At 45.1% G+C, this 25900-nt stretch overlaps 1 protein-coding gene across 2 annotated transcripts in view; it reads right to left on the bottom strand.

Moving 5' to 3' along the window:
- The window catches only part of CDC45 (cell division cycle 45), a 433910-nt gene that overhangs the window by 232604 nt on the left and 175406 nt on the right, over nt 1–25900 (bottom strand). For both annotated transcript variants that reach the window (XM_085633419.1, XM_085633420.1), the window contains one exon: nt 14539–14600. In XM_085633419.1, the coding sequence (XP_085489545.1) occupies nt 14539–14600 (62 nt within the window). The remainder of the gene's footprint in view (nt 1–14538; nt 14601–25900) is intronic.

The following is a 25900-nucleotide window of genomic DNA, read 5'->3' as shown; positions in this document are numbered from 1 at the left end:
TGAAATGTGATCTTTCCTCAAATGTCTCCCCTTTCTTACACTCATTTACCATATCGTGACAGAGTGCAATGAACTTTCACTCACGCAAACCCCACATTCACCTGCACCCCTGTGTCAAGACGAGTGGCACTGCTGCTCAGTGTGCGAGAAATAATGCACTGAAAAGGAAGAGTCGGAAAGGTGAACACTGGCTCTGCACTTCTGAATATAAATAAAAAGGTAGCATTCATTTTTATCATGTAACTTTCTTTGGTGATGGAAACCAATTGGTTAATAGAGTTACAGGCTCTCGAACTTGTGCCGTGTATTATTTATTTGGCAACATTTTTGCCCTCTCGTCTTCCTTGTTAAAGAAACTTGTTGAGTGATGTCTTGAGCAGAATGAATAGCAATGACACTGTGCCTGGTAAGACAATTGGCGTTGTCGTAACCGTTGACAGGTGCACAGCTACTGTTATTTAAGTAAACTTCAGTCAGGTCCGGTGAGCATGATGCGAAGCGCCACACATTGGAATGGGGCAGGAGTCTCAGCCTCGAAGGAATGCGTCAAAGCCACACTCCACATTTTCCCGCGCGTGGTTAAGACTTTTCTATGTTGGCCAGGAGCAAGGGGAGGAGCTATGAAAGGATGGGTAACACCTCTGCAGTGCTTTAGACTCCGGTGTAGAGGAGTGGGCTTGGTAAGGCCCCAGAAGAAGAAGGACCCCCTCCGTGGGTGCTGCACAGATTAATACATCTCCTCGAGGAGGTCCATCATGGATTCATGGGGTAAGTCATGAGGGGGTGACACCATGAGTTACCCGCACTGGGTGACACCAACCCTAGTGACACCACTGACATAATAGTAATAAAATAGGATACATTAAGCTATAATGGACAATAAAGTCATTACACTAGCTTACCCTTTTGTAAAAAAGAACAAAATTTGGAACACAGCCAATCAGGCTCCAGCACCCTCTAGAACACTCCACAGAGGCAAGTCCCTCAGATTTTCGTAGCACAAGTGACAGTAAATATAACATAGTAATAAGGAAAGCCTCTTCGGGGAGGAGGGTGAGTCGCATGTGAATCTATGAAAGATACCAATACTGGATAACTGAAGTTACAAGTAAGTAATTTGTTTTCTTATCCAGTATTAAGGTATCTTTCATAGATTCACATGCTTGAATCAGAATAGCTAGCAGTAAAAATCTTAGTTCCTTAGCGGTTGGTGGGAATTATACAGACCAAATTAGAGACTTTGTAAAATATACTTGTAAACATACTTGTAACATATGCCATATCACATGAGAGAGACATTAGTAACATTAACAATTAAAAGAGACAGCATTCAAACGCATGAAATAAGATAGTCACCCCTCAATAGAGGCTTACCTTATTTGAAAAGGTTGCGTAACACTGCTTAGCCAACTGCTGACTCCGCTTCTGTAGTCAGATCCAGACAGTAATACTGTGTAAATGTGTGCACATTCTTCCAGGTTGCAGCATGGCAAATCTTCTCCAACGGCACGCTACCGATAAGGACACGGCCCTTGAGGAATGAGCTTTAGGCTGCACGGACAGGGGACTTCCAGCTTTAGAATGGCAAAATTGAATTGCTGATGCAATCTAGCTTGCAATTGTTGACTTTGTTACTGCTGTACCTGGTTTTTGACCACCATAAGATCCAAACAATTGATCCGACTTTCGGATGGATACAGTTCGTGATAAGTAGAATTTAAGGCACCTTTTAATATCCAAAGTGTGTAGAGCCTTCTCAGCCGGGGTGGAAGGATTGGGAAAGAAAGTACGTAGAATAATAGGCTCATTAAGATGGAAAGAAGATGGAACCTTTGGAATGAAGGATTCGTTCTCAGGAGACCATAGTCATTAGTGAACCTTGTGTATGGTTGTTTGATAGTAAATGCCTGAATTTCGCTGGCTCCTAGCGGAGGTAAGCACCAACAAAAGAAAAGTTTTCCAGGCGAGATATTTAAGCTCAGCTTTGTGCACAGGTTCGAATGGGTGATTCATGAGCTGTGATGGAACCAGGTTAAGCCTCCATTCAGGGGGAGGAGCTCTGATGGGAGGAAAAGCTCTGAACAGACCTTTCAAAAATTGCTTGACCAACCAGTCAGAGCAAGAGATGGTCCGCCAGTAGAGCGCCTGTAAGTCGAGATTGCGGCCAGATGCAGCTTAACAGATGCAAACATGAGTTCAGACTTCGCTAGTAAAAGATAAGGGAGAACATTCTCCGGAGAATAGTCCAGGGGATGTGTGTTATCACGGCACCAACAACAGAAACGTTTCCATTTCAGAGAATAGGTTTTTAGAGTAGAAGGAGCTCTTGCTTTTGCAAGTATGTCCCTACAGTCTTGTAGTAAATCTAGCTCCTTGAATTCAGTGAGCTCAGAAGCCAGGCATGAAGCTGCAGAGGGGCTGGAAGCAGGTGGAGAATCTGGCCCTTGCTCATTGTCAAAAGAGTTGGAGAAACTGGAAGGCGTAATGGGTTGCATTCTGAGTGTAGAAGAAGCTCTGTGAACCAGTGCTGACACTGCCATCATGGGGCAATGAGAATCATTCGGCAAGGTTCCAGCTTCAGTTTTCTTAGAAGCCTCAGGAGCAACAGTAAGGGGGGGGCACCGTAAGCAAAAATCCCCGTCCATCTCATCATGAAGGTGTTTACCCAAGAGCCCTTCTCTGAATCCCAACTGGCATAGAATGGGCATTTCCGATTTGTCTTGGAGGCAATGAGATCCAAGTTGGGTCTGCCCCCACATCTGAAAAATGTGTTCCGCGACTGAATGGTCCAGTTCCCATTCGTGGCAAGAATTTGATGTTCTGCTCAAAGTGCCCGCCAGAGTGTTTACTCCTGGCAGATGCTCCACCTTTATGTGATGAGAAAGGAGCCACTTCCATATGTTTTGTGCTTCCTGAGATAGGATATGAGAGCGAGTCCTCCCTTGCTTGTTTAGGTAATGCATGCATGGGGTGTTGTCGGTTCTTATGAGAACTGAAGTCTTGGGAGAAAAGACTGCAAAGCCAAAAAAATAGCTTGAAGCTCCAGGAAGTTGATGTGCATTCTTGACAATGCTTTGGACCTTTTCCTTTTTATGCAGAAGAGATCTTGGAGGTGCGCACCCAATCCTTCGAGAGACGCGTCTGTATTCAAGATGAATTCCGGTGGGGGAGAAAGAAAGGTAAGCCCGGTTGAGACATTGCTGGAGCCCTGCCACCCAAAGCAGAGCCACCCGCATAGTCGGGGTTTTCTTCACCAGGTCATCGAACGACCCTGTTATTTGAAGCCATTGACTGTCCAGTTCTTCTTGGATAGGTCTCATTCTGAGACAGGAGTGAGGAACCAAAAGGATTGCAGAGGACAACATTCGAGAAAGGATTTTATCTTCCTCACAGAAGGCAACCTTCTTTTTCATAGGTCTGATGCTAGAGAAACCAGATGTGATTGTCTTTCTGTGGACAAGAATGCTTTGTCCTGGATAGTGTCCAAGACTGCTCCCAGAAACTGAATCCTATCAGACTGAAGAAGAACTGACTTTTGGGAGTTGAGAGATAGCCTCAGAGATTGAAACATGCGAAGGCAGGCATGCGTTGCTTCTGAGGCTTGCCGGAAAGAAGGAGATTTTATTAGCCAATCGTCCAGATATGGGAAAAGCTGCAGGCCCTGCAGTCTGCATGGTCTAAGAGTTGCAGAATCTTTTGAAGAGAAACCATGCAAAAAGATTTATTTTGCACGTATGTGGTCAGCTTCCTCAGATCCAGGATTGTTCTCCTTTCTCCCGACTTTTTCTTGACTAAAAAGAAACTGGAGTAAAAACCTCTTGCCACTTGAGAGCGAGGCACTTTCTCTATAGCTCCTTTTTGTAGCATACTTCTTGCCTCTCTCTTGAGAAGAGCTAGATGTGGTGGATGCTTCTTTAAAGGTGGATTGGGCGGAGGGAGGTTTACAAGTTCTAGGGTGTGTCCGAATTTGATTATTTCTAAAACCCACTCGTCCGAGGTCAGTTTTTCCCCATTGGTTGAAATGACGAAAAATGTTCGGCGTCTTGGTGTTGAAGTGTGGCCGAACTGTTGCAGGTGCTGGGGAGACGTCACGGTTTCCTAATATTATCTCTGCCCTGTAAGGGCTGTTTCCCCTGTTCTGTTGTCTGTAAGCGGCAGCAGGGGGTGCAAGATTGTTGCTGTTGAAAACCATATCTCCTCAGATAAGACTGGGGTTGTTACTTTTGCTAACCTCCACGAAAGGAGAAAGCCCCTCGAAAAGGAGGAGTCCTGTACTGAAGCGTATCCAGGGCTTTGGCAGTGTCCTTATTTAATCTCTTGCAGGGCATCATCGATGTGCTTGCCAAAGAGCGCATCCCCATCGAATGGCATAGCGAGGATTTTGCTTTGCATCTCCGGGCGGAAAGTAGTAGATTTAAGCCAACCCTGGCGACAGAGGACCGCTGCTCCAGCCAGTTGTCTGAACCCTAGGGAGGCTAGATCCATGGAACTGTCGATTGTTTCCGATGCTGCTCTTTCCCTCTCCAGGAGAATTTCTCGCCTCCTGCTTCTTAACCTCTGGTAAAAACTCAAGGTATGGTGCACTATCTGACCACATTTGGCGGTCATATCTCCCTAGGAATGCCAATGAGTTAACAGCGCGAACGGAAGCACCTGCCATGGTGGTAAACCTCTTCCCCTATATTATCGAGCCTCCTACCATCCTTGTCAGGAGGCGCAGTGATCGGTACCAATGGATTTCTCGACCTGCGCTGAGCAGCCTGAGAGATGACAGAGTCAGGCCTAGGATGACAAGACAGGCAAGCAGGGGCATCATCCGGGGCCTTACATTTCTTATCAATCCTGGGAAGAATTGCCGGTACAGCGAGAGGGTTTTTCATAATCTTGACGCCCTTTTCCCAAATATGGTAGATTATGGGAATGGCGCGGACAGATTTCCTGCTTTGATATTTAAAATCATAGCGAAAGCAGTCGGACTGCTTAACATGCATAGGAAGGTGAAATAATGTCGCTGCCCTCTCCATGATTGCATGAAAACCTCCGATGTCCTCCGGAGGGGAATCAATTGCCTGAGGAACTGGCGATGATGGTGTAGGGATTACATAATCCTCCCATTCATCCACGGTTGTTGGCGATTTAGGGAGTTCACCCTCATCGGCGACTGCATCCTTGTCTTCATCGTGTACCCCTTGGTCTTGTGGCATAGGTACAATATCTTGAGACCCAGCAGCCGGAACAGATGAACCTGAAGTATGCAAAATAGATGGAGGAGAAGGCAGTCTTTGAACGGGGTCAGGCGCAGTTGGTAAAAGAGTGTGGTAATAGCCCCTCGTAGACGGGAGCGTAGACGCTAATTTAGATGATAAAATAGGAGTTACTTGTAGTGAAGTAGGCCTTTTCCGCATGATAGTCAACAAGATGACCATGGAAGTTGACATAGGGACAGCTGAAGCTGCCATTACCGGTGTTAGTGTCGACGTTGTCGTAGTCGATGTGGTTGACGGAAGACCCGTCGTCGACGATGATGTCGAAGTGGAGGTAGACTGTGGAAGCGTCGACGAGAATGGAGAGAGGGAGGTCGACGAAGGCGAGACTGTGATCTGTGATAGTCGACGGTGTCGTCGACGGAGGAGATTTTAGTCTTCGTCGAAGGTACAGATCTTACCGGTTCTTCCGTCGACGGAGATAGTGTCGACTAACCCAGAGATGGCTTCGTCGTTGACGGGGTCTTTTTTGACATCGACGAGGATCTGACAGACTGAAATTGAGTCCTGGACTGTTTCAATGCTGTTTTAACTAACATTTTTGATGTTTCCACAGTTTTTCCTTCAGAAGAGAAAGAAAGCTTCTCTTTTTTAGAGGCAGAGTGGCTAACCTCATGGTGAGACTTTTTAGATGTTTTGCCAGCTCTTTCAGGTGGATCTTCAGATCTATCTCTCTTCAGACACAACCTCAGATCTCACTTTCAATTTCTCCAGCCAGATCAATAACCTGCCTTCTCTATCCTTTAAGGTCTTTGAAGAAAAAGTTCTACAAATACTGAAGTCCTTGACCTTATGATAAGGATACAAGCAGTATATACACTCCTTGTGGGGATCCTCAAAATGTAATCTTTTTCCCACAGGAACCACAAGGCAAGAATAATCCTTTCTTAGAAGATTCAGACATCCTGTACTCACAGCATTCAGCATACTTTAAGGAAAAAACTGAGCAGAGCTTAGGGAGACTCCCTGTCACACGACGTGTGGTAGAAAATCTGAGGGACTTGCCTCTCTGTGGAGTGTTCTAGAGGGTGCTGGAGCCTGATTGGCTGTGTTCCAAATTTGTTTTTTGTTTTTTTACAAAAGGACAAGGGTAGGTTAGTGTAGTGACTTTACTGTCCATTATAGCCTATTGTATGATATTTTATTACTATTACGTATATATTGTATTTGTACCGTGAGACTCCCACCTCAATGGCGGGTATGATTTAAGCATGTGAATCTATGAAAGATACCCCAATACTCGATAACAAAATGAAAGCATTTACAAATGCAATGCGTTTCCCCACGCCTATCCATCTGCCTTGAACCCTTGGCCACCACTTTACAGAGGCAAACATTTTACCACAAATTATCACTATTGTGTCAGGGCCAGCATGCTGCAAAGGGAGTCCCACAAGGTGTGCTAAGGCCAGCATTATATCACGAATTCCCATCATTAAGCGAGGGTCAGCATGTTGTCAGAAACTACCTCTACCGAGCCAGGTCAGCATATTGCCAGTGACTACAACCATTGTGCCATGGCTAGCAGATTGCCAGGGATTACTACCACTGTGCAAGGCCCAGCATTTTACGGGCAGGGCAGTAGAAATAGCACTCCAGCCCCAAACACACCGAGATACGCACACAGTTTACTGACAGGCACACATACTTATGCATACACACACACACAAACACACACTCTAGAAGAGGCGTACACGCACTGGTGCAGACACTTTCTTTCTACTTACCTTTCTTTCTGAATCTTGCTGCTGCTTTGGCACCTCTTTAGCTGCCTCTCCCACAAACAGCTCCTAACAGGAGGACTCAGGAGAGGCTGGGAAGGAGGAGCACCTCAGACAGCCTGAGAGAGGTGGTAGTGGTGGGAGGGGTGGTCATTCTGACAGCCAAAAGAATAGTTAGTGCTCGTGCGGTAGTGGCGCGATCATCCGGATGATGGACTCGGAGTTGAGGTAGCTCTGTGCTGGGTGTGTGGTTTGTTAATAAAGAGACAGAGATTGTGTTGGTCTCATGCTGGAGCGAGTGAAATGGAGACTCTACACCATAAGGGTGAGCGATGCATACAAGTTATGGAGAGTTATTAGAGGAAGGCAAATCCCTTCAGTCCTTGGATGCTTGTATAATCAAAAACCGGAACGATCCCCTGTGCAATCAGCATTCTATGGCATCAAAGGAACACTCCCATACTAAGAGAAACATTCAACAGCCACAAAGCGCTGTGGTGAATAAAAAACCCTTTGAATGGCATATCAATAGTTTCAGAATAAACGATCAGTCATCATTAAGTTAAGTTAGAGTGTGTGTGTCCCACATATATTGATGCTCAAACCAGGTACACAATACGAGATCCTAACGTATTAGGTGTGGAAGGAGGGACTATAGTATGGTGTATGGGCCCAGACCATGATATAACGTGAGTGTGTGAAAACACGTATATATCGTGGTTGAGGGATGGTGTATTCCAAGTTCATCGATCCTTCTATCGTGTCAGCTGTAGCCAGGGGATATCATCATTGAGACCCTTCTCATGGGTACGGAGGCGGTAGACCCATCGTTGCTCTCTAAAATGAAGGTTTTTTGTGAGGTCAGACTTCTCTTTTCTCATGACCTCAAGTATAGTCCAACTGAGGTCTGTTTCTCTGTGGTTTGCTTCGGAGAAATGGCGAGTCAATTTAGTATTGGTTTTTTTGCACCATAGCTCGTTTTGTGATATTCTTTTCCAACAAAACGCTTTTACCAAGGAACTGTTCTTTCATGTTTTCTCTTACAGAGGAAACACAACTGTGGTTTCTCCCCCGCCCCTTCCCCCATGGGACAAGTTGTCCAAATTACTAGGGTAAGCCTGGTAGCAGCATCGTCTGCCACCATATTTCCGCACTAGTGTACACAAATAGAGTGCCACCAAGTCACGTACACACTTCTGTCACGCACGACAACCAATGCATGCATTGTTTTTTCCTTTTTTTCCCCTTACAGGTACAAATGACCCAGCGAGTTACATTATTGTTTTCCATAATCTCTATTTCAGGCTTCACTATTGGAAGCAGATCTAAGACGGTGAAGTGTGACTTTTTCCACACTCCCGCAGTGGTTACACACTACCAAATTTGGTAAGAACGGAGCCCTTTATTCTTCTTTTCTAGGTCCTGATGAATGCCACGGACCCTTCGGGGCCATCCAGGCAGAAACATGTCGACCATCCACTAGACCATTCACTAGACGGTTGGGAACAATAACCGTCCCAATCACAGTCACACCTGTTTTTAATATCATATAGTTTTCATTTCACATTAAAGAATTGCTACTGATTACTATAATGATTTTTAACCTCACTCACATAGTCACAGGCCCCCACTCAATCACTTAGAAGTGCATCCTTGTCGTCAAGTGTATGCCCGCCCTCCATCAAACGAAGGTTTTGGAGGGCGAGGACTGGTCAATGATGAAGCATGACACCAGGTGGTGTGTGAGACCAGTCCGTATCTTTTTGTGAAATGCCCACACTTACGACGTTCTTGTAACTCGTTTGGGTTATCACACTAGGAGCAGCTCTTTTGTGATGAATATTTAGTATTGGAGGCTGCTGCTCCTAGAACCCCATGCCTCTTGTTCCCTCCTCCACACATCCAGTGGAGTTCTTTTGTGATTGGATCTTTTATAGATTGACATGCTTTAATCTTTACCCTTAGTGGAGTCCCACTGTACCATAATAAAGGTATGTGTGTCACTAATAGGTTCTAATGGCACTGAAAGGATGATTTTTTTGTTCTGCACACCAGATGCATAAGCGCTTACATTTTCATTTGTATGTTTTGTTAGTGGTCGCTGCACCCTTGCTTTCACGAGTATTTCCCTGCAGTCTGAAAGAATATCTAGCATGGCAAACTTTTGAACTCAGGAGCCAGGTCGATAAGTGTAGCGATGATGGGTTGGGACGACAGACCTGCCCCTGGCTCATAGTCAGCAGCATTGGTAATGGTTTGAGCTGAACGGGAGGTTGTTCGGACAGGAGCAGGAGCTCTATGAACCAAAACTGTCTTGGCCACTTTGGAGCAATGAGGAGGACTCTGTATGGCTCTTCATTTTCATGAAAAATCTTGGCATCAATGGGATCGGGGGGGGGGGGGGTTGGGGCGCATAAGCATAGATTCTGCACCATCTCATTGAAAAGGCATTTCCCCCCATCCCTTCTGTTGATGCCAAATTGCGAAGAATTGGCATTTTTTGTTATCTTTTGTCGCAAACCGGTCTAAGTTTAGTTTGCCCCAACGATGGAATAGGTTGTCCAGTTTGTTGGTTGAGCTCCCACTTGTGGCAGCTAATGTTGGTCCTGCTTAATGAGTCTGCAAGAATACTGGACACTCCTGGCACATGGTCTGCTCTGAGCATTGTGATGTAGCAGCACCCAATTCCCATTTCTCCTGTGCTTGAAACAATAGCGCTGGTGAACGTGTTCCTTCTTGCTTCATTATGTGATACATGCTGGTGGTATTGTCTGTACAAATGAGTACCGATGAGCGTGCCATCTTGGGGAGAAAATATCTTAACGACAAAACAATGGCTTTCAGCTCAGGGAGATATATGTGAAACTTAGCTTCCTTGGAATCCCATTTTTCACGGATTGTTAAGTCCTGTAGATGAGCACCCCAGCCTTCCTGTGACGCATCTGTCATCATGACGTATTCGGGGATTTGGGCCAGAAATGATAGATCTGATGTCTGTGTCTACCAGAACATGGCTTCTGTTATTGTTGGAGCGATGTGAACTATGTGCACAAACGAGCCTTGGGTCTGCAGCCATTCCTTATCTAATTCTACTTGGAGTGGCTGTATCCGTAGACCGTTCCGAATGAGGGGAATGCACGAAGAAAGCATTCCGAGGAGAGATTTGTATATTCGGACAGAAACTGACTTTTGTGGCCAATCTTTTCGCTAGTTGTCAAATTTTTGTCTGTCGTTCTGGACCGTGTCCAAGAATGCACCTAGGAATGTCAAGGTTGTCAGAGTCAAGTGAGATTTCTGGTCGTTGACGGAGACCTGGTCTGCAGGACCTAGTCTGCGGAATAATGTTAGGTAGGCTGTTGTGGCCTTTACTGTTGGCTGTGTCTGTGCCTTTATCAGCCACTCTTCCAGGTATGGAAAGACCTGAACCTCACCCTGTCCAAGATAGGTCGCCACTGGAGCTAGGGCTTTGGTGAAAATGTGCGGTGCTGATTTTAGCCAGAACGGAAGTAGTGTAAACTGGTAGTGGATGCCAGCTACCCTGAATTGCAGAAACCAGCAATGTTTCGGGTGAATTAATACATGGAAATATGAATCCTGAAGGTCTAGGGCAGTCATATGATCCCTTAGATGGAGAAGGTAAAGAATATCTTGGAGTGTCATCATTGGGAAGGATTATTTGTTCAGGAATGTATTTGCGGAGATCTAGAATGGGACACCAATCTCCTGACTTCTTTTAAATGAGGAAGAAATGAAAGTAAAACACCATGCCCCTCTGTGATTCAGGACTACTTTAATCTCTCCTTTTCTCAGCATGAGCAGTTGCTTCAGGTGTGCAGGGTCTGGTCCCTTTGGCGGGGTGTTTGGTAGTGTTTTGATGGACTCAAGGGTATGGCCCCAGGCAAGCACATCAAGCACCCACTTGTCTGAACTTACACGGGGACACTGATGGAAATGATGCATAATCTGACCCGCTAGTGGAGTGGGCAAGTTGTAAGGGGTAGCTGGCATTATAAAAGAGTCACTGTTTTCTGGTAGAATCCCAGCCTTGGGAAGAGAACTTTCCTCTGGTTGCATGCTGTTAAGGATGCTTTTGGTGGGTTTTCTGCAAGTCTGTTGCTGTTGAGGATATTGTTGATGGCAGAGTCTGGCCAGACTGGTATTGGTTTCTGTAGAGTTGAAAAACACCTCTATAGGAATACGTTACTCCCTGGCTCATCAAAAGGACTGCTTCCGAAACTGAGGAGTCCCCAGAGACTTGGCAACGCCCGTATAGGCCCTGGACTGGAGTGCCTCGTCCACATGGTTTCCGAACAATGATTCACAGTAAAAAGGTAAATCTAGCATTTTACTTTGGACTTCCGGGTGAAAAGGCGTGGCTTTTAGCGATCCTTGTTTTACGCAGAACTGCTGCACCAGCAAGCTATCTGAATACTGTCACTGAAACATCAATAGCGCAATCTATGATCTCAGCAGATATTCTTTCTTCCACTTGGATGATCTTTCAGGCTTCTATTTTGGCGTCTTCAGGCAAGAGGTCGATGTATATAGAAAGACCAGAACACATTTGGCGGTCGTAGCGGCCTAATATGACCGTAGAGTTTGCCGCTCTAACTGTTGTGGCTGCCACAGAAGAGAATCTTTTTCCGATGTTTTCAAGTCTGCGACTATCCTGGTCAGGAGTTGCTGAAATTGGGGTGGTTGGGTTCTTGGAGCGGCGTTAGGACTTCTGGGATACCACTCTGGTATTGTTTGGCCGATTAAGCATGTTGAAGAGCCTTCAGGAGCTTTGCATTTCTTTACATTTTTTAAATCAAGCCTGAGATAGCTGCAGATACTGTGGCCGGATTTTTCATGATTTTGAGGCCTTCTTGCCATATAAAGTCAATGATGGGGATAGCCAAACAGATTTTTTGGTGGGCTCTTTAAAATTATAAAGGGAACAACCCACTTGTTTGGTGAGAAGCAGAAGCTCAAACCTCTTGGCAGCCAATATCCTAAGGTGGGGAATCTGTTGATGGTGGTAGCAGAGGGGATGAAGTTGGGATTAGATAATCATCCCATTTGTTAGGGATTGAGGCAGTGTCCCTTATGTCCCCTTCCTCACTCTCTTTGTTTGTGGAAGGTGGTTCATCGGCTGGAGTATCAGCTAGGATTTAAGGCAATAGTGGAAGTGAGGTTGCAGGGGCAGTCACAAGTCCTGATGGACGTGAAAGGAATTCAGAGTGGTCAGTGGAACGGGTGTCTGTTTTGATGGAGCTGCATCTGCTGGTTAAGGGATCCTGCTATATTAGTCCTTGAGCATATTTTGCAAGTTGCTCACTGAAGACATGGGCATTTGAATGGGTGAATCTTGTTGTTCACGAGAGGAGTATTCTTCCCGGTACTGCCGACATTGCTCTCCAACAGTATAATAGGATTCATCATAGTACTGCCCATCATCATCCTTGTCCTCCTGACACTTTACATGAAGTTCCCATGGGCTGCGTGCCACTCCATAGGGACTGTCTTCTGAATCATCATCATCTAGAAGATGTGCTGGTGGAAGTGATGAGACCTTACTCTGAGAGGTGTGGGCTGAGAGAATATCTGTTGGAGATTTATTTCTTGGGGCAATCGATGTTAGGGGCAAAAATAATGTATTCGTTGATGATGCGGATTTCAGTGGCATTGCCAGTTCCTTCAGCGACTGCTCCATTATCATTGAATCTTTCATAAACTGTCTTTCCTTCGACGACAGGTCCCTCGCCGACATGTCTCTCGTCGTCTGGCTTAAGAGATAGGCCACAAACTGAAGCAATTTTGACGACAGAACAGTTGTCGGCGTCTGCTTGAGGATTCTCGATGTAATAATTGTCGTCAACGGCGATGAAGAAATGATCATGAGCGTTGCAACGGTAGTGAGCTTCTATGTGTAAGTCGACAGAGAATTTGAATTTTAAGACTGAAATCTTTGAGCTTGATTGACATTAAAGATTGTGAGGCCTTCTTAGTCTGAACCTTTTTCAGGGAAGAAGTAGGCTCTGAGCAAACCCTTTTGAGGGAACCTTTTTTGAGGAAGATGGACATTCATGTGTTTTTTATTGTTCAGCAGAGCTATGGTGAAAAATGTTCATAGCACCAGATCTATCCCTTTTCTAGGATGTCACAGTCTTTGCGACTCATCACCTTCCTCATCAGAAAGAGGGCATTCTTTAGTTTTAAGCTTCTGGGGAAATAACAAAAGTCTACCTTCCCGGTCTTTAAGTGTTTTCTGCGAAAAGGTGCGCTAAATGTTGCAATCTCTCACCGTGTGCTCTGGATAAATGCAATATTTCCATTCTTTAAGTGGGTCATCAGCATGGAGCCTCTTTTTCTAACAAGTGCTGCAAGCTCTAAAAAGTCCTTTTTAGCTGGTTCTGACATGATGTCCAGTTAGAATATATATAGATATATCTATAAATTTGAATTTCTGAATAGAAATCTCAAGGATTGAGAAAAGGAATAGAAACTGAGCAGAGCTCAGTGAAACTCCCATCACACAATGTACGGTAGAAAATCTGAAGGATTCAACCTCTTGATGTGTTCTAGAGGGTGCAGACCCCTGATTGGCTAAAGCTACTAGTTTGGGACTTTTATTTTTTGTAAAGGACTTCGATAGGCTATAGAACCAATTGTTCAGTGCCATTAGTACATATTAAAGTGACACACATTGCATCATCATGATACTGTGGGACTGGCAGTGCACTCCATTTGCCCTGCTGGACCAGGGCTACCTGCACCAGACCAAGAGGGACAAGATCTTTTGCAGTAGTCCCTCATTCTTCAAACCACAAGTGCTTACAAAGTAAACCCTCTTACACTGCAACTCCTCTCAGTTTCGATAGTAAGTATTGGAGTGGGACAGTCCTATCATGCCCATCCTTATGAAATGCTTCCAACTTCAATGAAGAGAGGAATTGGACAGTGGCAGGGCAAGCTGTATAACCTTTGCAATGCAAGAGGAAAGATGCATGTTTCAGCTTGCTAGCAAGGTGTAGAATGCCCATATTTCACTACATCCTCTGTAGTTTTCATATCAAATCACTGCTGTGCGGAGACAAGGAGACAAAAACTACAGAAGAAAAACTGTGCTCACAGGGAGGGAAGGTGTTTTTTCCCCTCAAATGCCTGGGGAGTGCAAAATCAAGGATAAGCATCTGAGAAGGATAGCTATTAACTAAAAAAAAAAAAAAACTAAAACATGCACAGACACTGCCAGATACCAGGAAAAGGCTGTTTAACAAAAATCCAAGAGCCAGTCTTAGAGATTTAAAAAGCACAAAACCTAATGGCGCCTAATGCATTCACAACCCTTATACAAGTGTTAATGTGTCAACATGCCAAATTAAACAGTGTACATTTCAATTTAAGTGAGCTTTCCAAAGCGGATACGTATAGCCTCATAGGAAGAGAAAATAGTACAGATGCGTGCAAAAAGAGCAGAATCTACAAGCTGGATGCATAAAATACGGGTCATTGATTAAGTCAATATAATACATAAATGTTCAAAGGACTAAACTGAATAGAGTACATACCACAGCATATCATTGGAATCTTTAGACATAATCCATGCCAAGTCAAACATCACCATGCTAGACTGCAAAACAGGAAGCAACAACAATATTTTACCAGCAGCTCCAACATTGCAGTGGAAAGTCTAATCTAGAAACTTCAAAAGATATAGAATTTTGTCTGCACCAATAAAACCTATTTTCAGCCGTCGTCTTTGTGGACCATGTGAAAAAAAGAACTAGAGAATCTGTGTGTGGTGGAACATCCAGGCAATCAAATAAGAAAAGGAAATGTTACTTACCAGTAATGATAGTTCTTCAAAACTTTAAGAATAGTATGCTACCACTGGCAGTCCCTAAGAAATGCCGATTTTATTAAAGTAATACTTTTCACCTTTTAAAAATATTTTGAGAACATAAAGCTGCAGCCCCTAGAGAATTCTAATGCCTTATTATTTAAGAAGATTGATTTGCTTTGGCTGAGACAGCACTGTGCAAAGAAGGAAAGAAGACCCAAGACAGAACTAGGATTACAGCCAGGCTTTCCTTCTCCGTTATGGGATTCTCTCTCATACCCATAAACAGACAAACAGAATAGTAAAGCTATCATACACACAGCCCTGGGCGAGGCTTCTGAATGTGAAGAAAAAAAGCAATAAAGCTCAAAGGCAAATAAGTTATGCAAGAAGGCTTGATTCACTATAGTGGAGTCATGGAGTTAGAGTCAATACAGTAATGTTTGGCGAAAGTGTGGACGCATTTCCAGGCTGAGACTCTGCAGATTTTTGAAGCTGGGGCATTTTTATTTTTTATTTTTTAATCTAGGCAGAGGTAGCTACTTTACCCTTCGCAGATTGTGCTCTATGCTTTCCAGGACGTAAGCCTTCTGATAACAAGAGCACTATCCATCTACTTCTGGATTGCTTAGATGAAGCCATCCCAGTTCAGACCACTCCGTAACTTACAAATAGTTTTGTTTTTGGTTCTTTCAAAGTAGTATTTTGGAGCTCTCTTCAAGTCTAGATTATGGGGAGCTCATTCTGCTGGAAAGGAATAATCCAGAATGAAACTTGGAAGTGAATTTATCTTCTTGACAAAGATCGGATTACTGTGACTGGAAAAAAAGGAGGAGTTGTTAAGGATACCTTGTAGCAGTAAAAAAACAGCTAATGTTTCTCTGAACACAAAGTTTTAAGCTCATTCACATTTCTGGTAGAAGTATAGCCACAAGAAAAGCTATTTTCCAGGAAACAAGTTATACGTTTGCTTGGTACATGGGTTCAGGTGGAGGGCCCATTAACTTGCAGAGAACATTTTTTTAAGTTCTCATTGAAGCAAGGATTTCATAACGAGAGCTCAAAAGTCAGAAAGTCACATTCAGCAAGTGGAAACTGCGATGAAATATTCTCCCCGAGTATCCTGAAGAGCAAGTTTGACTTGTGGGGTAGCCTCTTAGGAGGTTTAAGCAACAAGTTGAGTAGATCCAGATATCACCACTGCCTTGGCCAGTCTGGGGCAAATATCAGTCATCTCACACTGCATTATCTCGACAGTGATATTAGAAAGCAAGTGGTTAGCAGAAAAAGCTTAGGCAAATTTCCTTGATCACTCCACAAACCTACCATAGTGCTTGGATTTGGGCACTGGGAAACTAGACGCAAAGGTATAGCATTTTACAATTTCTCTTGAGAAAACAGGTTAATTTGAAGTGTGTTCAATTCTCGAAAAATGTGTTGCAAGACAATGTCGTCCAATTCCTGTTCTAGTAAATGTCTACTGAGCTCCTCTATAATCCTGGAAGATGAACTGCCATCAGAAAATGGCTTTTCACAAGAGCCCAGTGCCATACAATTGGGCTTCTCTTGATAAGAACCCTGATCTCTTTCCAATTGGCTCATTGATATAACGCATGGTGGTCATAATGTCGATTTAGATCAGAACTGTCAATGTGGAAATCAATGGGACGAAGTACTTCAAGGCTAGATGTCAATCTCTCAACTCTAGTATATTGTTGATACAAGCCTCTCAATCAGGGACCACATGCCTTGAGCAGAGAGATCTCCCATGTGGGCTCCACAGCCTTAAAATGATGCGGCTGCAGTGATTGAGAGAGGGACCCTCAGTAGCATGTTCATTCTCTTACACCCCCCACAATACAGACTGAATGGTAGGATTGGACAGTTTTACCTTCTCTTACCAATATCACATCATCTCACACCATTGGTCTTCCTAACATTCCTGCACCGGACACATGAAGTCTGGCACTCGGGACTTGAAAAATGCACAAGGCCATGACTTGTCTTGCTGACGGAGGTTCTGTAATCATCAGAAAGAATCTTCGAAAGCATAGAGGACAGTCTTTGCCAGAAATGTATCTACATGTGATCTCAAGTAATGAGCTGCCTGCAATGGATAAGGATAGATTTTTACGAGTTTATTTGGAGACTCAGTACTGAAAGAAGAGAAAAAAAAATTGTTGGTCAATGCAGTGTTGGCCTTCCCCAGCCAGTACAGGCACAGACAGACAAGTAAAAGTGAAAACAGACATAATGCAAACATTTTGATACCATCCAGTCTCTCTAATGAAGGTGGGAAAAATCTGGTGGAGAGCAAGCAAGCAAAAATGTTCCCTTTAAATCTGTTCGCATGTCTCCGGCCCAGAATAAAAGACTCAAATTTGACTTTCTATGAACCACAAAATAATTAGAGAATATTACCTTGAGGCTATCTTGATGGCCCTTTTGAGAAGGTATTTTTAAATTACTTCTTGAACTAGATAATTTAAGTGTGATGGATTGAATGATGTCAGAGATATGGAAGTAACTAGACTTCACAATGTTCAGCACCCAAACTTTTTTGTGATGCTATGCCCGGTGAGAAAATGGATGGACATGTTTCCCCCTCAGTGACAGACTGGAGGGTGTTGTCTGAGAGAGTCATTATCTCGCCAGTGGATCCTTCCACGCAGCCGCAAAAAGCTGTTGAGAACTTTTGCTCGCATGAAAAAACTGCTTTTGCTGAGGAATCCGTCCTATACGCTGCAGGTGATTTTGCCTTTGCCAAACTTGAACATGAGCTTTTTGCTGACCTCTGTCGAACCAGTTATTTACCTTTGACAATGTTTTTTCTGGCAGAAACTACCTAGCCACAGATTTCTCGCCTGTTAAATAATCCCCAGGTGTCAGACTGGATCCAGGAACTTTTTTTTTTAGCACCTCTGTGTGCCAAAAGATGGCACCATGCGGCTCCACACTGATGCAGTTCTGCTCTGGAAGTGACTTGACGGGGGCCTCTAAGGCTCCACTCCTGTGCGCTGACATCAGTAGCTTTTGAGACAGTTCGCTCGTCCAGACATGCAGCCCCAAAAGCAAATTGGCAATCTTATTGAAGGGTAGAGTGCAATCCCAGAGCAGGGAGGATGGGTGAGGAATCTGTGGCTAGATACAGTTCCTAACAGAAATAGATTATCTTAGTTAATTAACTTGTTTTTCTGATAGAGACATCAATCTGCAGATTCCTCACCTTTTGAGTAGATACCAAAGCATTAACTATTTGGAGGTGGTTCTGTGAATGGACTAACCAGAAAGTCCTGCAGGACCGTGGAACATGCCTCCCTCTCCAAAAACGACTGTCCAGACAATAACGTTTTCTGAAAATATGGATGGATACCCACATAGATGCCTGGCAGATGTATAGGACAGGGCCTCTGTACAATAACACAGTTGTAGCAGCTTTGGCCTAGGTGAAGTGGGGAAGCAAGCCTTCAAAAGACTGATTTTTTGCCAATGCATAGCCCATCTTAATGCAGAGCACGATCCATCACAAGATGGCAGGCTTCGACACAGCCTTGCCTTTTTTCACTCCTGCGAACCCCAAAAAAGAGCTGATCGTCCATCTGGTGTTCTTTGGTACGATCGATGTAGAAACTGAGCACTCTTAGTGTCCAAGCGATGGAGTCTCGCCTCATCCTTAGGGGGAAGAGACGGAGCATAGCACGCCGGTAGGGTGATGGTTTGACCGACGTGGAGTGGTGTCAATTTTCGGTAGAAAGGAGGCTCTAGTTTTACGATCCAGCTCATAGAGGATGGTGGTGTGTATGGTGGAGGAACACCAAGCCTGAAGCTCACACGCACCATGCAGAGGTGAAGTCAATCAAGAACAGTTTTAATGGTGAGAACTTGCTAAGGACAGCTGTGGAGCAGCTCGAATGGAGTACACAGCAAATAAGTAAGGACAAGATTGAGGTTCTACTGAGGCCTCAAAAAACAGATGGGGGAAAAGTGTTGTAGCCCCTTCGGAAATTGCATAACAATTGGTGATTTAAACAAGGAGGACTGATCAGGCACTGTAGCCAAAAGATAACAACTGTGCCGAGAGCAAGGCCTTGCCGGTAGAAAGACAGAAGGTATGGTTTCTAAACTGTAATCCCAGTTCTCTCTTGAGGGAATCTCCGTTAAAGGCATAAGCATTTGAATAGTTCTGCCCTAGTGCTGGATTGCCAGAGAACTACTTCATTGAATATCTTAAGTGTAGACATTCCCCTTTGTTCTGACTGAGTTAGGAGGCGGATCTGATCAAAGGAAGAGAGAATCTTGCTCAGGAGGTCTGTACTGTTTACTGAAGACTCGAAGGAGCAGTCTTAGTTGAGGCTGGGGTCAGAAAAAGCTCTATTGCTGGCTCTAACAGTCCTGGCACCAACAGAAGCAGTGGTCTTGACACTGATCGTGGGTGGAGTGTCTAAACAATAACAGATCTAAACTGTGTGGGTACCGACATCTGTATATTAAGCTTTGCATCTCCTCTTACCACGATCTCCTGGAAGGTGATGTAATCCACCGCAAAAATACAAGGAGGTAGTGAATCTGCCAACATCTGAATATCGCACTGTAGAAGAGGAGGAGGAGGATGTCACATCTTAAACGACGCCTAGATCTTGTGTGTGAATGTGATATATGGCTTCGATGGGGAGAGTGCATTGAAGACTATGAACATCTGGAATGACGCCTGTGAAGGCGTGAACAATGGCACATTCATGCGCGAGTAAGGTTTTGTCGGTTCCACAGGCGTGGAGGAGCATCAGCTAACACTATCAGTGAAGAAGGGGAGTATACCCTTGAGTATTCGGAATCTGGAGAAGAATATACTAGTCTCCTCTTTTCCTGTATCCGAGATTGAAAAACTTTTCAATGTCGACAACTCGATGTTGATTTGCTCCTTGGAGTCCATGGATCTGCATGTCTTGATATCGATACACTTTGATGTTGATCTTACTGTGCGCGTCAACTATGTATGACCTTTAGACGTTGACCTTCCTTGCCTCAACGACAATAGATGCTTCTTCCTCCACGACAAACCAGGCCTGGAAGGTAACAAGTCGGTGCTGTACCTGTTAAGACTTTAAACCCTTCGACGTTGATCGGGAAAGAGGTCGTTTCTGGGCATGAGCCCTTTTTTGGACCTTGCACGTCCTGTAGAGGGAGATGGCAAACACTGGTAGAGGACTGACCCTCTACTCACTCTGAGGTCTCCTCTTGAGACTGTACTTGTATGCGATGTTCCTCCCTACCATGAAGGCGAATCTACTCCCTTGCAGTGCTAGCAATGTTCAGGAACATGACTAGATAGAAGGCCGAGATTACAGACATTGAGCGGGGCTGATTTGGGCTTCTTTCTCTCACAGGCCAGGCTGTTGTCAAACGAAGGCTTATTAAACAACAAAATGCCACAATTTTCTGTCAGAAAAAGGCAGGAATAGTGAAAAAAATATTTAAAACTTAAAATAAATCTGTTTTTTCAAAATTCTACAGAAGAAGTTTGAAGAGAAAAGCCTGGAAGGCTGAGATAAGTGCTCCAAGGTCTTGTCACCAGGTGCCGGAAAAGAACGGAGGCAACTGCCACCTTCCAGGCATGATGGGACACTGGTGGACTCTGGCTCCTTAAAAGCAAAGAGACTAGTTTACACTCGCATAATAGCGGCCCATGGGGCTACACTGTCCTGCTTTCCTTCATCCTCTACTTAACAGAAAGAGGTTTGTGAAAGATTTAAGCTGTTGTAGAAAATACAAATTTTAAACCTAAAATTTAACATATATGGGTATATTAACCTTTTTGTAAGTACAATCTGCATAATCTTTCCACTGTAGCCTGTGGTAATAGGCTGCATAATATGTTCTTTCCTCACAGGCCTTTCTGAGGAAAGGCGAACATCTAGACTTAAGAAAATATCTATGGAAAAGTGCTCCGGTATTCACGCACGTGGGTGGAACTATTCAAACGCTTACGATTATCAATAGAGATCCCCTAAGAGACAACTCTGGTTGTGCCTGAATCAGCTGCGAAATCTGCTCCAAAGTCAGCTGACTTCCAGAGCAGGAATGGGAATGGCATAAAGAAGTGGAAATCCACTGAAACTTCTTGTGTTTCTTGTACTTACCTGAGGATTTAGAGCGCATCGAAGACTCGAGAGCAGGTCCATAGACTCCGGAACGGGAACAATCTTCAGACTTGAAGCAGGACCTGGAGTGGACCCAGAGTTGCGTTGTCTTGTTCATGACAACGTAAAGTTTACCTTGCGTTCCATTATGGCCTTTGGATTCATAAATTCTAATTGACGACAGCCTATCAACGAGAGAGCAAGTGAAATCTACATGTGGCACCTGCTTTGGGATAATGTGCATGTTAAGAAGAGTTTTTTAATGGCTGCCTCTCCATACAAGAAAGACTGACGCAGGCACTTGAGGTCAGCCGCTAAGACTACAGCAATGCCCTCATGGCAGTGGCCAACTACTATCTCGTGTCCAGACTAGAAGTAGTCCAGAACACTGCGGCCCGGCCCGGCTCGTCCTCAAACTCCCACCTCGCACACCTTCTGTACCCACGCTTAAATCACTGGACTGGCTTCCCATTAGAAAGCAAGTGATCTTCAAGCTAGTGTGCCTGGTACACAGAGCCCTTTCAGGTAAAGCACCAACGTATCTCCAAAACAAAATGTCAATCTATCAACCCATCAGACATTTGAAATCTAATCTAACAAATATTACTTACCTGTAATCTGTGGTTCTCCAGTATTGGTGTCTTTCATAGATTCACATGCTTGAATATTCCCCGTCGTCGAAGTGGGAGTCCCACGGTATATAAAAAGCAATAAGTATCATGTATATATATATATATATACATACATAAACCACATAAGAGTATATACATACCGAAATAAACTTTATATATATATAGTTCAAATAACATATCAAGTAAAAATACCATAGGATAGCATTGAGACATAAGAAAGCATTGAGAAAAAGAATCACTTTACTGACATATCACTGTCATTTTATAGTCCAAACTCCAGCCAATCAGGCGCTAGCACCCTCTAGAACCTTCTCCTCAGAGGCTCAGACCCTCAGATTTTCGAGCACGAGAGTGACAAAAGAGCCGAAAGAGGAGAAGAGAGCCTCTGAGGGGAGGAGGGTGGGTCGCATGTGAATCTATGAAAGACACCAATACTGGAGAACCACAGTTTACAGTTAAGTAACATTTGTTCTTCTCCAGTATTTGGGTTGTCTTTCATAGATTCACATGCTTGAATAGAATAGTAAGCAGTAAACAGTATTCGGCTGACCAAGCCGTATTGATATTGCATGAAATACAATGACAATGTATTTAGAACGCAATTAAGAATACCCCAGGAGGAGGGAAGTAGCAGAGGCTCACCTTATTTAAACAGATTCCGTAGAACTGCCTGTCCCACAGCCGTGTCTGCTTCATTAACCGATTCCAGACAGTAGTGCTTCGTAAACGTGTGCCTGCTGGACCACGTTGCCGCCCGGCATATCTGATGGATGGGCACACCAGCGAACAGGGCAGTGGAAGACGATATAGCCCTCGTTGAATGAGCCCTCACTCCAGAAGACAGAGGCTTACCAGCCCTTTGATGGCAAAAAGAGATTGCTGATGAAACCCAACGGGCAATCGTGGGTTTGGTGACCGATTGTCCTTTGCAAGCACGCCCGTAGGCCACAAACAATTGGTCAGATTTGCGAAAGGATTGAGTTCTGCTAATGTAGAATTTAAGACATCTCTTCAAGTCCAGAGAGTGTAAGCTTTGCTCCGCCGGAGTTTGTGGATGCGGGAAAACAGTTTTTAAGAGCACTGGTTCGTTAAGATGGAAATCGGATGGCACTTTAGGTATAAAAAGCGGATTAGTGCGGAGAATGACAGTCCGATCTGAATTGAAGGAACGGAGGTTTTATTGTAAAGGCGTGAATGTCACTGACTGCGGGAAGAGGTCAGAGCAAGGAGGAGGGCCACTTTCCAAGTTAAAAATTTGATATCCGCTGAGTGGATAGGTTCGAAGGGCGTTACAACAAACAAATGATGGACGGAATGCTGACAATGCAGACATTCTCCCCCAGTCAAGAGATCTGGGTTAAATCCATCGTTCTTTTGCCCACTACACCACCCCAGTTTAGACATGGCCACATGCAAATCGGTCTTGACCCTGTGCCTCATGGGAACAGTCCAGCCCGAACTGCCAAGCCATGTCTTCCCTGGACCGGAATCAAGCATCCTAGGACCGGTTTCTGGCTATCAGCCGTCATCAGCCAGGATAGCTTGACTCCAGTGGCGTAGTGAGCACGGGTCCCACGTCCGGGAATACCCATCCCACTTAGGGCGAAAAGCGTTACAACAAACAAATGGACGGAATGCTGACAATGCAGACATTCTCCCCCAGTCAAGAGATCTGGGTTAAATCCATCGTTCTTTTGCCCACTACACCACCCCAGTTTAGACATGGCCACATGCAAATCATGCCACTGGAATCAGGCTATCCTGTCTGACGAGGGCTGAAAGCCCGAAACCGGTCCTAGGATGCTTGTTTCCAGTCCAGGGAGGACCTGGCTTGGCAGTTCGGGCTGGACTGTTCCCATGGGGCACAGGGTCAAGACTGATTTGCATATGGCTGGGTTTAAACTGGAATGGCATGGTGAGCAAAAAAACGATGGATTTAGGCCCAGATCTCTGTACTGGGGTGAATGTATGACATTGTTCTGCATTCTGTCCATCAATTGTTGTTTTTGCTTAGGTTCGAAGGGCGCCTTCATGAGCTGAGCCAGTACGATGTTCAGGCGCCACGTGGGTGGAGGACGCCGGATGGGCGGGAACATTCGGAAGAGACCCTTGAAAAATTGCTGTATGACTCTGGATGAATAGAGAGAGGACGAGCCGTCTTGTCGGAAGCAAGATATTGCCGCTAGAAAGACCTTTAAGGTAGAGTGCGATAATCCAGACTGCGCTAGTTGTAGGAAGAACGGCAGAATGTGTTCTGGGGGAGCGTGCACTGGATGTATGTGGGCGGAAGCACACCAAAGACAAAATCGCTTCCATTTGAGCTTATACGTTTTCACTGTGGAAGGAGCTCTTGCCTTAGCTAACACCTCCCTGCAGGCTGGAGGAATGTTCAAATGAGCAAATTCAAGGTGCTCAGGTTCCAAGCTGACAAGCTGAGAGAGCTGGGATTCGGATGGCATATCCGACCATTGTTCATTGTCAGCAGATCCGGCTTCAGGTGAAGGATGGGCTCGCATTGGGATAGGAGAAGCAACTCCGAAAACCATGCCTGCCGAGGCCACCGTGGAGCTATGAGGAGTACATGGCACGGTTGTTGTCTCATCTTCCGCAACACTCGCGGAATCAGAGGAATCGGCAGAAAAGCGTACGCAAATATCCCGTACTAATTGATCGAAAGGGCATTTCCGCACGACCCTTTGTGGGGAAACCAGCTTGCGTAGGACCGGCATTTTGTATTCTGAGGGGTTGCGAAAAGGTCGATTGTCGGGTGACCCCAGAGGTTGAAGACAAATTCCAGAGTCGGTTGATGTAATTCCCACTCGTGGGTTGATGATGCTGACCGACTGAGTGCATCCGCCAGAGTATTGTAAATGCCGGGCAGGTGAATTGCCTGTAGCGTTATCTGATGGAGTATGGCCCAACTCCAAATCCTCTGCGCCAGACTGGAGAGCAGTGGAGATCTTGTCCCGCCCTTTTTGTTCAGGTAGTGCATGCAAGTGGTGTTGTCCGTCTGAATGAGGACTGACTTCCCCTGGAACTGGAGGCGGAAGGATTTCAACGCCAAGAAAATGGCCATCAGTTCCAATCTGTTGATGTGCCAGCAACGCTGAGCCGCGCCACTGGCCCTTGACGGATAGATCTTGAAAATGTGCGCCCCAACCCTCCATGGATGCGTCCGTGGTAAGGACGAGTTCTGGGGTTGTCAACAGAAAAGAGGTTCCTGCTGCGATGTTGGCAGGACGGGTCCACCAATGCAGCGCTTGAGCCATGCGGGGTGACACCACGAGCTGATCGCTGAAGGAACCGGAAACCTGGCGCCACTGCTTGTCTAATTCCTCCTGAATGATACGACTCTTTAGTCTGCAATGAGGGATCAAAGCGATGCATGAGGACGCCATTCCCAGAAAGGATTTCAATGTGCGGACTGAAACTGACTGCTTTGCTGCGTTGGAGCTTGCAAGCTGTTGAATCCGTTCTTGACGCTCTGCTGAAGCGAAAGCCATGGCTGTGCTCGTATTGATAGAAGCGCCGAGAAAGGTCTTGCACATAGCCGGCGTGAGTTGAGATTTTTGCACATTGATCGACAAACCCAGGGACTGGAACAGATCGAGGCAGCGCTGAGTATCGAGGGCCGCTTGGTGATAGGATTGAGATTTGATGAGACAATCGTCCAGGTAAGGGTATATTTGAATACCCGCTTGCCTTAAATGAGCCACCACCGGGGCCAGGAATTTCGTAAAGACCCGTGGGGCTGAGCAGAGTCCGAAGGGTAGGACCTTGAATTGGAAATCTCTGTGACCCACTCGAAATCGTAGGTATTTCCTGTGGCGTGGCAGAATGGGCACATGGAAATATGCATCCTGCAAATCGATCGTTGTCATGAAATCCTCCTGAGAGAAGAATTGGAGGATGTCCTTTAATGTGAGCATTCGGAAGGATTGGGTCTTGAGAAATTTGTTGAGCGACCTTAGATCGAGGATGGGGCGCCACTCCCCTGATTTCTTTAGTATGAGGAAAAAACGGGAATAGAACCCCAACCCTCTTTGATATTTCGGAACCACTTCAATGGCACCCTTGTTTATCATTATCTGGATCTGATTGAAAAGTTCTTTGAGATGGGCGGGAGGAGGTCTGGATGGAGGGGTGCGTGGAGGAACCTTCACAAACTCTAGGGCGTGCCCCTTGAAATAATATCCAGAACCCAGCGGTCCGAAGTGATTGAGGACCAAGTTGAAAAGAACTGGGAGATTCGTCCTCCAACAGGAACTAGAGGACAACTGGGAAAAAGGAACTTTTGCCGTACACAGTCACTGTTTTTTGG

This window comes from Triturus cristatus, chromosome 11 (genome assembly GCF_964204655.1).
Source record: "Triturus cristatus chromosome 11, aTriCri1.1, whole genome shotgun sequence".
Lineage (NCBI taxonomy): Eukaryota > Metazoa > Chordata > Amphibia > Caudata > Salamandridae > Triturus > Triturus cristatus.
Note: the sequence above shows the minus strand (reverse complement) of the source record. Positions and strands in the feature narration are given on the sequence as shown.